Genomic DNA, 13,008 nt, shown 5'->3' with positions numbered 1-13,008 from the left:
TTTCTACATTTCACAGTCACTGACAGCGCTGATTTGAATAGCATGTTGAAAAAGCTGTGGGAAGTCGAGTTGGCTAATGAAAGTGAGATATACGGCTACAGCCCGGACGATTGCCAAGTCGCCAAATAAACCGAGAATACACGAGCGTTCAAGAACAGTTTGGTCTAAAGGTGCTCCTTAATCCATTGCCGGAGTTAGTTGATCTTAATTTTTTGGGAGCTAGGTGCTTAGTAAAAGTAGACAAAGGTTCATATCACATGAAATTAATCTCGCACACTGATCTTAATTGTTATAACTCCGGAAAAAGTAAAGACAGAATAGGCATACATTGAGGCCCTGACTTTCGGAACAGATGAATCGAAAGCATTGCTCAAGGTAGTAAAAGAGACATTCCCCGCATCAAGTCAAATATTGTGCTACCAGCATTTAATCAAAAACATAAAATGACATTTATTACATAACTGGTGTAAAAAAGTGAAGGATAAAATTGTAGCGATTTCTGGTAAAGGTGGAACGCTGAACAATAGATGATTGGAATTCGATAAATCACAAACGTAACTAAAGCAATACATATTCATTCTATCAGTTGTGAAAAAAGTCCATTCAATCGGTTGGACCAACAGCAATTGCAAGACAATAAATAGCGTCCTCAAATTTTCAGAATTCATGGAAATATTTGCAGAATTCTGTGAAACATCAACTCTGGAATGCTTTTACTACTGTTTATGTAAATAATTGTAAATACTGTTTTTTCCTCTGTTCTGTCTAGCACTTATATATTATACTTATCACTCATAGGCATTATTAGGAGTCACCCTAATTTTTTACTATTACGTATTATTACGTTGCCGATGGCACTTAGATTTGGTAGGAGCAATCCATCTTTTGTTTTAGTATAGTAGCCATGTTTTGTAACTTGTAGCAGGTAGTAGTCGAGATTCTATTGTGAGTAAAATGTATCGTCGCCGCGCCTAGATGTGTGAGTCTCAATCCGGATTCGAAGTTTTTGTTTTTCATGGTCATTGGTGTCAGTGCTCCAAGGAAGCCCGCGAGTGATCCGATTTCGTAAAGAAAGGTTCCTGTGTGAGTACGCAATCGTCGTTCTATGTGGCACGTATGGATGCGTCATCCAATAGAGTAGATCCGAAGATCCGACGTGTTTATATTATTCATATGTAAATAAATAGCCTTTAGTAGTATTTTAATTCACTGCGTCACTGTCATAGCTGTTGTTTTTTTATATTAGAAACTAATTAGTAAAAGGAAGCTATCTAAGGATTGGTTCCCCCTGATCCTTGGCTCCATTACATCCTCCATATACCATGGGAATGTTAGGAGTGAAATAAATATTCCTATTCGTATTCATTGTAAATATTCGTGTATCATCATCCGTTTTACCATATTTTGAATCGTGTTTAAACGTCGCTTTTGAGTTTCAGCATGATAGAATAAAATCGCATTCGCAAAAATGTCGAAACCTGACAGGAATGAATTGGTCAAATGAATGTGGCATGGGCACAGTATGTAGTATTTTGTTTATTTCTAACTAGGCCGGTGTAAATTGAATTTCTTAGAATTCAGTAGTTAAATTGCTGATTTTTAGCAGAGATGTCCAGGTTACTGCTCATCCTGGGTTACTGGAGCATTTTGCTTCATTACCAACAATACGGCGCATATTGATTTTCCCAGTCACCGCTACGAGCGCGCTGTTCAAAGATGGCTGCGCCCCGGTTACCCCGGTTACTCGCGTCGAGCGATCAGACCGATCAGTCTCCGTACAATTTACGTAACAAGAAGATCGACTTTAAACGCTTAGCTAATGGAGAAGCTGTTAGATATCAACGAGAACCACAAAGAAAGCACAGGGATATTCTAGAGGGGTGGTATATAATCAAGCGCCTGATAACATACAAGGAATCAACCGAGGAAGTAAGTTTCGTTAGACAAAATTCATAAATCAACCTAACTAAACAACAACAGCCTGCCCTAGGAGCCTAAAAATGTACGTGTATCGCACCACTATCCTAATTAGGCTATCCCTCTAAAAGCTATTATATATCATTCCTACGAAAACAATACCGGTCAGCCTCTATCCATACTACACTAGGGTAGGTAGGCTTAGGCTACTTTTTACCGGGTCGAGTAGGCATTCTGACAGAGTGTGAACCAGCTTCAGAAAAAATGTTAAATTTTGCGTTGCCGACTGTCTCAAAATGTCGGCAGAAAATGATTTTGAGATTTTGTACATTGACAATGTAATAGGTCGGTAAGGTCGTCACGGGCCTAAATCTAGATGTCCTAAAAGCCATGTGTCAAGACTAAGAGTCAGGTCAAGTCGGTACCTAGGCCTACTCATTTTAAATACTGTTTACAATGACCATGCATACCATTTTGACAAGAAGGGTAATTGACAATGTGACAGTCTTGAACGACTCTATTCAACCCCTCTTTTGACAAAGAGCGATAGCCTATTAGTTTCTTGTTTTTTTTTTAATTCATGCTTTGAAAAATCTTTAATTTTCAGTATCTCGTCCATTGGCAACACTACAATCTTCACGAAAGTACATGGGAACCAAAGCACCACATACCAAAAGAAATTCTTGACAATTTTAAGAATCCTGCTGTGGACCAATCGAAAATATTAGAGGTAGCAGATGTCTTCATGTCGCATATACGCTCAAAATTATTGGAGGGCAACTTGACCATCACAATTCCATTTCCTCTGGATGTTTATCGTTCGGTGTTTTATCGTAAAGGTAACCCATGCGAAAAAGGATTTATTAGTCTCGAATTGGCTGATTTCGAGAATTTATCGTTGGATGTCAATTGGTATTATGTTTTGGACAAACACGGGCAGGGAGTAAAACTAACATTTCCAGTGAAGATACGTCCAAGGCTTAGCTTCACTCGTCCAATATATTATGTCCAAGATGGAGAATTGAAACGTGGAAAGCAGCAACCTAAAGAAGTCATCGTATTCACTGCTGTGTCCCGTGCATGTGACAAATTAACTCTTTGAATGACTGTTTTTACAATAATACTGTACTTTGACTGTTTTAGCTGTCTTTTTCTTTTTAGACATTCCGTTAGTTTTTATTTTTAAGTCTTTAAAGAACTAGCTGCCCATAGGAAATAATTATTTTAACCCTTTCAGTGCATCTATACTGCAGTTCGGTGTATAAATTGCTGAAAGACTTAGCGAGTACACCGCAGCCCGACGTAATTTATATCTAATAAATGACTGCAGCAAACATAGTGAATATCAGTAACTAACGATACACTGCGTCGCGGTGTAGACACTCTACCCATTAGTGTTGAATTTTTGAAAAGTTTTAAATTATCTCCAGTACTTTCAGGTATTACTTATTCTGCACTGAAAGGGTTAAAGATGTCTGACAATTTAGTTCGTGGTAGTTACTGTGAAATTAAATTTCACCAGGCATTAGAGATTCAGTTATCAACTGTTGGATATGTCGATACAAAGCGGTGTATAAATAGTACACCTATCGCGTTTATATTGAAGTTAAGCAATGCATTTTTACGTGAACTAAATGGGTTAAAAAGATCTCATGAAAATTTAAGTTATATTTCTATGGTTAACATTGGCTTGAAATATGCCAAAATTTCTGATTATGCATTTCGTGTTGAGAATAGATTGCACGATCTGTGCAGCAGTGTATGCTTGAAGTTTAGGAAAGATAAGTTGTATAAAGGTGGAAAGAAATTTCAAAAATTTCAAGGTATAGTTCATTCTCTTGCAATTCATAGTGATGAAGTCTTAAACGTAGCACATATTAGTGAATATCTGTCAAATATAGTTTCAGAGAATCAGAACCTTGTGGAAAAGTTGTCATCACTTTCCTCAAAATTACAGGGTGTGCTGCAGAAAAATCAATATCTTGAAAACACACTAGAAAAAAAATGTGAAACTATTGACAAACTTGACAGAAATTTGAAAAACTACATTCAAACTATGTATCAAAAACCTAGCATTACCAATAGTGGTAAAGCGTTTAAAGATTTGTCGAAGAGTCAAGTCAACAGGAAGTTGAAAATCCTCAAGGATGAAGCTGAGCGGGCCCTTTGGTTTGCAGAATCGTTTGGTTTGATTCCTGAAACTTTAACTTTTAGAGATTCTTGTGATCAGAATCAGAAGTTTAGATTAGATTTTGATGAAGAAAGTAGTAGCAAGAAATCATTTGATAAATTATCAGATATGGATAAAAGCAGAATTCAGGATTTATTGTACGTCTTAGATAGTTTATGTGTCAGTGATGCTGCGTATCATGAAATATCTATGCTTAACTCTGGGAGTTTACCATCTAACAGTTTAATCGTACAATGCCGCGAATCTCTCAACAAAATTTTCTCGATATATAGGGCTGAAGGGGGCATTCCTGGTGCATATGTTAGCTTGAAAGAGGCCATTTGCAGCAAAATTGAAAAAGAAAATTTGGATTCGAGTAAAAAGATTGAAATTCGCATTAGTGGCGATGGCGCACGTATGACAAAGACAAGTAATTTTATTACGGTGGCGTTTAATTTCCTAAATGCAGGACTACCTGACAAGCCCATAGCACTTGGCATATTAAAAGGTTCTGAGTCGTATGAAAATTTCAAAACTGGTTTGAAACCCCTCATAGATGAAATTAATGATTTAATATCATCAAAACAGATAGATATTGATGGGAAAACTTATGAGATTAATATACTTTTAGGTGGCGACTTGAAATTTATTCAAATGTTTCTAGGATTAAAAGGTTCTACGGCAAAATATTCATGTCCGTGGTGTAAGGTATCACAAGATGATCGATATGATACTTCAAAAGCATGGGACTTCTACCACAATGATTATATCGCAAGAACGCATGAAAACTTATGCGATGACGCCTTGAGATCACAATTTTGTGTGGAGAGATTACCTTTGTTTTCAGTGGATATGAAAAATCTAGTAGTTGATGAACTGCATTTACTTCTCAGGGTTGGAGATGTTCTCCTGAGAAATCTAATCTTCGATATCAAAGATGTAGACGATGAAGCATCATTTGCCCGCGATTTAAGTGCATCAGTCATTGGTCAAAATTTGCATGGACTTGTAAGATTGATTCAAGAATGTGGTGTAGTGTTCCATATATGGGAGGTCCGTGATCCAGTCACATTGAAAGGAACTGGAAAATTAGAATGGAGCTCTTTGCAAGGGTCGGAATTTAAGAAATTGTTTAATCAACTTCCAGACAAACTATCAACTTCTAAAATCATGCATGAAGATACAATGACTGATGTCCTTAAATTGTGGGCTGATTTTATTTCTCTGCATTCGTATATAACTAGTACCGGTGGCACTGATATCCACAATCATCTGTCTTGTTTTGAAAAAGCTAAATCATTTGTGAATTTATTTCTGTCGTTAGGCAGTAAACGCAAAGGGTATAAAAAGGCCAATGTGACGCCCTATATGCATGTACTCTTGTACCACGTTCCGTTTTTGATAAAAGAGCACGGGCCCATTAGTAGATACAGTGGTCAAAGTATTGAGAAATTAAATGACGTAGTTAAGTCAATTAATATGTCAAAATCAAACCGTAGTGATGGACCAAAAGATGCTCTTACAGTATTGAAGCGTATCGAGTATTTAAATAAGGAAGGTCACCAGAGAAAAAAGAGAAAATATTCTAAAGAAAATACGAAACTTTGGGACGAGGAAAAAAAAAGCAGAGCTCAAAATAAAAAACGCAAAATTTTGGATGAAATCAACAGTGATACCCTTTTTAGGAAACAGGCTCCAATTCCTTCAACTGTAGAGGGTGTTAAGTCGGAGCTTCAGAAACTAGGTTTCAAAACAAATGCTAGAAACTATGACAGGCTCAAAAGTATTTTATTGATGCGGAGAGAATTGGCTGGTCAGTAGACCTCGGGGGGCCAGTTTTATAAACTTGTTTTAATTAACTTTAACCCAGGGGCTAACTAAAGTTCGTTTTCAATTGAGTTAACCCCTGGGTTAAAGCTAATATCAGTCTATAAAACCGGAGCCTGATGTAGTTTTTGTTGGTGATATTCCCAGTGAATTATCTACATATATATATTGGAGCCTGTTTCCTAAAAAGGGTATCACTGTTGATATATATAAAGCACCTATTATCCAATGCCTATGTGGTGTTATTGGTGTATTTACACTTCATACCGTCCTAAGTACTTTGAAATGTGCAATGTAAATGTGTTCCGAATTTGTTTTTGTTAGTCTTTTTTTATATATGTTATTACAGCATTGATTTTCGTAATAAAGAATAGATTGAAAAATCTTTTAATAGATCTCAGTTTTTTATACAGTTGTCCGCAGAAAGGGATCTTTTTCTCGTTTTCTTTTCGCTGAAAAATTGGTTCTCACGGCTGAAAGCTGCTGTCGTCTTCATTCAGGATCTTTAAAAATTCAATCAAGGATACTTATCAAGGATTATCAATCAAGGCACCGCATGTCCCACCCATAGTAGCTTCAAAGATTGTTCTTAATTGTTATGGACGTACAGTAGACTCCCTCAAGTTGGATCTTTTGCCCGGGAATGTAAAAATGTGTCGACGGTGATATCCGCCGAGTTGGTACGATCCTTAAATTGTTTGTCACTAAAAAAAATATTTCAATAATCGAGCGGAGTAAACCGCAGTTTACACATCCATGATACCCGGGATCCCGCCCGCTGTTTTGTTTTGGCTTCGCCCCGAGCCAAGGTAGCCAGAGAGCTGGTATTATGCAATAACCTGGAACAAGATTTAGAAATACAAACAAAAGTGATAATAAATTTGGGTCAGAAGACAAGCACACGTAATGGCACAGTGGGTAGAGCGATTGGTTTCAAAGCGGGAGGTTAGTAGTTCGCGTCCGCATCGCGCTCTGATTTTTTTCTAAATTTTTCAGGGTAAAAGTGAAGGGAACTTTTTTAAAGGCACCTGCTTGTGTTTAGTACCACAGAGTAGGATTTTTCATATACTTGTACTCGTCGAAAACTTTATTTCTGTATTGATTTTCTAATTTAGCCTTGCATCTCGTGAAAACAACCCGACCACGCTTGCGCGTTACGCAATAGGCACTTTTGAACAAGATCCAAATTAAAAATTGTTTTCAAAAAGTGAAGGGATTAAATATTCTGGCAACTTAATGATATTTTTGCAGCATATAACTGAAGGTGTCTGGTAAATGATGTCGAAAACCGTTTATCAAAAGGAACAAACAGGAATCTAGCACAGCGATTTGAAGTTCGTTGGTCTATAGAAACTCAGTCAGCCGTCGACTCGAGCGCGGCCTATTGTTGCGCGCATGAGCAGAGGTCGATGCGCCGCATTGTTGGTAATGACATGACTTGGATCGATGGTCCCTGGTAAGACTTGTGGAGGTGCAGGATTTTAGTAATTTGGAATATCCCCTGCTGGGATATATAGTTTTATTTGGCCTACATGTAGATGTTTTATTTGACACACAGTTTTTAGAACTTTCTTGGAGCAGACGTGTGTGGGAAGTCTCTTCCCCTCCCATTTTTCCCTAGGAGCTTTTATATCAATCTCTTTCTGGTGAGTTTAAACTTAATACTTGGGTTTCACTTATTTTAACTAGGGGAAATATCAATTAACATTAAGTATTTGTATTCAACGGTGCAGCCAGTTAGTTACACAAATTTTGGGGTTTTTGGAACGTTGCCTCCACCAGTTTTACCAGTGATAAGTTAATTGTATTTCTAATTATATTTCAAGGTCTTTTCTCTCCCCCTTTCTTTTCTTTCCGTTATTCTTTTCTTTTCCCGTTATTGCTTTTCGATGTTCGTCCATCATTTAGTTACCAAACTCTCAGTGTGTGCCTGCCTTATTGATTTTTAAACAAGGAATTCCGTTGTACTTGCAAATTGTCGAATAAAAACCACAACTTGATACCGGAGCTAATAGTGTTTTCGATTTGTTATTTCGGGCATCCAGTGATCTGGACAGGAAACCGTTCAGCTACTGTCACATGAAGAACGCATGATCTACTTGGAATCTGAAGCTAGACTTCATCCAGGTCCAGTTAATTATTCAGCAGGTTTTATCGAACTTAGAATACCCATGGCGATATCTTGTGGGCCCTGTGACAAGCGATTTTATCGACGCGTGTAAAAACGCCATGTGAAGGCTCAAAATTTCGTCTGGTCTAAGTTTGGACCGGACTAGGTACGGACCGATTTGACTGGTCTAACTCGTGTTAACTCAGGATTTTGATTTCGAAATACGATATAGAAAGGGAAAACTCTACGTCGTGGCTGATGCGTTAAAGTAGGGATCCTAGATTCGATCCAGTTTTGTTGGTGGGTGTTATTGATGTAGATTTCGGCGATGATATCCGCCACAAACCAGTCACAAAAATGGTTTCAGTTCCATCATGTATAAAACGTAATGCATTTCTTTGCCTGCTCTAGGAAAAAAACGATATTAATGACCTCCATCATCAGTGACTTATGCATGATGTAAATCTTACAACTTAGTAGCTATGCACTCTACAGTAACTATATGGTATATTTACAGCATAACTGTAAATAATCATCAAATTATCTTTTAAGAGTTTTTTTACTTAAAGCCGGACATAGGTTGGCCTAGCGACGCGACGCGATCGTCGCGTCACAAGTGGCCGCGCAAGTCGGTTGCGATGCGGTTGTCAGCGACTGTGTGCGACTAGTTGCTGCCAGTCGCAACAGCACGCAGGTCGGTTGCAACGGTCGCGTTGCGGCGCAGAAATTAGAACATGTGCAACTCATTGCTCAATAGCATTAGTATCACACAACAAAATTCACTTAGTTCGGTAAAAATGCCAGATGCAAAATGCCAAAGGACCAGCCTAATCAATGATGTAGAATGAGCATTATCAAATTGAACAGGAACAGAATCATAGGTCACTAAAGTAACTGGTTAAGGCCTAAATAAAGTCATCGACGTCAGTCATCAGGTCAAAATGTCCGAAAAGAATATTCAACCATTTTCTAAAGAATCACTTGAATTGATTGTCTTTGAATAATAGGATTTGGTGAAAACATAAGTGCATTTATCATTCATTTCTCAACGTCCATATTCAGACATCCAAATTTTTTTCACCGACCTGTCTATGCGTGTCTCGAAAAAATCGAATGTGGCTGAAGTGGATTTGGAAGAAGATGTATCTATAGAGAGACATTTGAAATACATCAATCAAGAAGCGGAGAAATCAAGGCCTGATATGGATCTGATTCGAGAGAAATTGTTGAAAACAATAAAGGGCCGCCAATCAAATGGTTCCATAACTGCAGATGCGTTGCGAAGCTATATGAAAGTGAATTGGAGCTAGCTTGCGATGAAGCTTCAAAATCGGGTGAGAAACCAATTAGTTTACAATCTCAATGCCACGTGACCTTCCATTTATCTACGCTGAATTTCACTGAAGTTTTGATCACTTAGGGTAGATAAATTAACTTCTAATAGTTGGTGAAATTAAAAACTGTGTGTTCATTAACAGTATAACCAGGGGTCACATGAAGTGTTATGATATTTCACCGATTTTTGAAAGCGCAGTTTTTTAACTTTTCTTATTTGAAATATTATTTCTTACAGCTTTGAAATTAAAGGCAAGTATTGATTTGTTACCATACCTTCTAAAAGAAAATCCAGAGAAGGTTGTGCTCTATAATAACAATGTTGGTTTCATGTTTTATGATTCTGGGCCGAGTTGCACTGCAATGACTTTGTCTAAAGTTGTCCTAAATCATAAAAATAGGATCTTATGTAGTTAGATTGGCAAAAGAACTTCGATGGTCTTAGACTGTTTTTTTTTATCTTGGCCATGGCTGTCCAACTGGAATCCTAAAAATCCTAATTAAAATTTGGATTTTTTTACCCCCTCCCCCAATGTGCGTTAAATCAGCCATTTTTTCATATAAATAAAGCATTAACAGTATGCACTTACCTCTTCTCCTAATACGTATGTAATAAATGAATGACACCTTTATGTATTTTGAAAAATTTTCATTAAGCAGATCATTTTTTTCTTTCAGGAATGCACAACAGCAACACCCACGATCGTCATTCGAGGGAAAAACCCATTTAACATTCAGAAAATATATATATATATATATGTTGATGGCATCATAATAATCAGCGAATCTGGGTAAGAGTTATAGGAGGCAGTATGTGAAGTGATTGCACTATATTATCAATTCGATCTCTCATACCCGAAAGAATTATCGAATTCGCTAACATTCATAGAACATTTTTTATTGAAAATTGAGGAGGAAAAGGTACCACTAACTTTGATTCATTTTTGAAGCAAATGCATCAAATGTTATTATTGGAAAAATAAACAGTTAACGCTCACGCAGTAAAACTACGCCATGAATCGCAAAAGATGAGTAAAATATAAATCCCACAAAATTTTTTTTTAAAGTTTTTTAAAATATTTTAACGTTAAAATCAATAAAGAACCCGAATTTTCGGTTTTACACTAAAAGTGATTGTGGGATTTATATTTCACTCGTCTTTTGCGATTGGGAGAATTTTAATTGACATTTAGATACAAAATTATATTGATAAATTTAATGTGAATTATTGCGTGAAATACAATATCATCTAATATGATATTTAAGATTGGAGAAAAAAAATGTTACTTGCATATATAAAATGATGGCCAGATAAGTCGATTTTACAAATATATTAACAACTTGAATGTTTTTGATACATTTAGAAATTTTGATACATTTAGAAACAAAATTATAATGATAAATTTAATGCGAAGTATTGCTTGAATTGTAATGTTTATAAACAATACTGCACAATACTCAACATTATATCTGTATTTGATAAAAAATATATGGTTATTGTGTATATGAATGAATGACTAGAATTTTTACCCTAAGAAGGTTTGAATAGTCCCCCTTGACCTTGTTATATGGTTCTTTTAATCACCCTAATTATGGGTTATACCTGTTACCCTTAGGTTGAAAGGTTCTTAATATCACCCTGTGAATTGACTCTATATCGTACCCTTAGGAGAAGGTACTATTTATTACCCTTTACAAAGGCTTTGCGTATAGCCTGCATAAGGGTGCTCCCAGTGTGGCAGTTGATAGTACCCTTTAAGGTGCTACATAGTACCATCATTTCTTAGAGTGTATTACAGAGTTTATCAAATCATAACCAGTTTAAGTTTACCATGTCATATAATCAAAATGAAAATGAAGTGGGTAAGCTGGTTTGCAACTTCATTGCCACCATGGTTGAGGAAAGAGCTCTTCTGATGTCTGCTTCATCATGACATGTGAAAACATTTACCATGCGGTATTATGACAGCGGCATTATTAATTTGTTATTGATTTTCAACAGCAGTTCGAGGTATTATTGATTTATGTTATTGATTTTCAACAGCAGTTCGATTCATAAATAGAGCTGCTGCTGCAAAAGATAACTCGAACTTTGTGACATAAATTAATGTGAAAATGTGGGATTTTGGGATCAACATCTGCTGTGGCAAACTATAATTCAAACTTTCAGAATTTAATGAGAAAATGTCAAGTATATAGACAGAAATTAATGAGAAAATGTCAAGTTATTGTCACGTCACTTTAGATTGAATTTTTTTTCGTCCAACCCAGGTTGAGCTAACGACAACGCAGGTTGAGCTGACGACAATTTTTACTGTTTTGATAAGTTAATTAAGAAGTGAACTATATATACTAGTTGTTTTGGACGGTCGAGTGAAACCGGAATTTTCACTCACTCAAGCGAAATTCAAAGATCCCGTTGGTGACAGTATCAAAAAAGTCATTACAAGCCTGCAGTAACCATTCGAGCGATAAGTCTAAGAAAAAATGATTTGATAGAGACTGCAACAATGCAAAAACTAGTCTAAAACAATAAGCTAAAAATACTGTCTAAAGCGATTTCAAGACCGAACCTATCTGCGTATTACACAAAGCGTAAGTAATACAGGAATTTATTGAGATGAAAAAGGAAATCATATTGACAAGATCATAGACGATAAACATAGAAGTAACCCTGCGAATAGTAGTAAATCCTAGCTCATGCGAAACCAATATTGATTTAGATCAATGGTATAAGCATTATAAACAACTTAGTTCCCCAGGAAAACACCAACAGAACAAACTAAGAAAGAAACTTTGCATGCGGGAAGACGGGCGAACCACCTACGAAACGCGTGAGAAATAATTCTTCGTCGAAGCTGCAGACCGCTAAATCTTTGTCGGAGCCACAGATCGTTAATTCTTCGTCCGATCTGCAGACCGTTAATTCCCCGTCGAAGCTGCAGACCACTTATTCGGCATCGGAGCCGCAGACGTTGATTATCCGTCATCGGAGCCGCAAACCACTAATTCTCCATCGTCGAAATGCTTGCCAGAGAAAGATCCATCGCCAATTCCATCCAAACTGGACCCGTCTGTCCTAGATGCGGCCCATAGTTCCATCGCGGAACAGTCGTCAAATGGCAGTGCTCGGGAGTTTAAAAGACGCGTTGCGCGAGTTACTCACGCTAGCCGGGAACGCCGGGCAGCCGAAGCTGCAGCATCAAATGAAACCGCGAGGAAGCAGCGCGTGGAGGAGCGACGGAGGAGAGAGGTTAGCCAGCGGAGAGGTGCAGGCTTCAAGAGAAACGTAAGAGAGAACTGGAGGAGCGGAACAGGGCCCTCCCAGAACCATATTCGCTGGAACAATTCGGTGCCGGGTTCCAGAACCGGTGAAAACATAAGTGCATTTATCATTCATTTCTCAACGTCCATATTCAGACATCCAAATTCTTTTCACCGACCTGTCTATGCATGTCTCGAAAAAATCGAATGTGGCTGAACCATTCGAGCGATAAGTCTAAGAAAAAATGATTTGATAGAGACTGCAACAATGCAAAAACTAGTCTAAAACAACAAGCTAAAAATACTGTCTAAGGCGATTTCAAGACCGAACCTATCTGCGTATTACACAAAGCGTAAGTAATACAGGAATTTATTGAGATGAAAA

General features: G+C 37.3%; 2 protein-coding genes across 4 annotated transcripts in view; one reads left to right on the top strand and one right to left on the bottom strand.

Moving 5' to 3' along the window:
• Positions 1-13,008, bottom strand: part of LOC141898141 (adrenodoxin-like) — a 48,856-nt gene that overhangs the window by 17,638 nt on the left and 18,210 nt on the right. The gene's annotated exons all lie outside the window — the stretch shown is intronic.
• Positions 3,974-5,908, top strand: LOC141915078 (uncharacterized). The gene has a single exon (XM_074806483.1). It carries the CDS (start codon positions 3,974-3,976, stop codon positions 5,906-5,908), a length of 1,935 nt encoding a protein of 644 aa, XP_074662584.1.

The sequence above is a fragment of the Tubulanus polymorphus genome, chromosome 1, assembly GCF_964204645.1.
Source record: "Tubulanus polymorphus chromosome 1, tnTubPoly1.2, whole genome shotgun sequence".
Taxonomy (NCBI): domain Eukaryota; kingdom Metazoa; phylum Nemertea; class Palaeonemertea; order Tubulaniformes; family Tubulanidae; genus Tubulanus; species Tubulanus polymorphus.
This window is presented reverse-complemented; position numbering and strand designations above follow the sequence as displayed.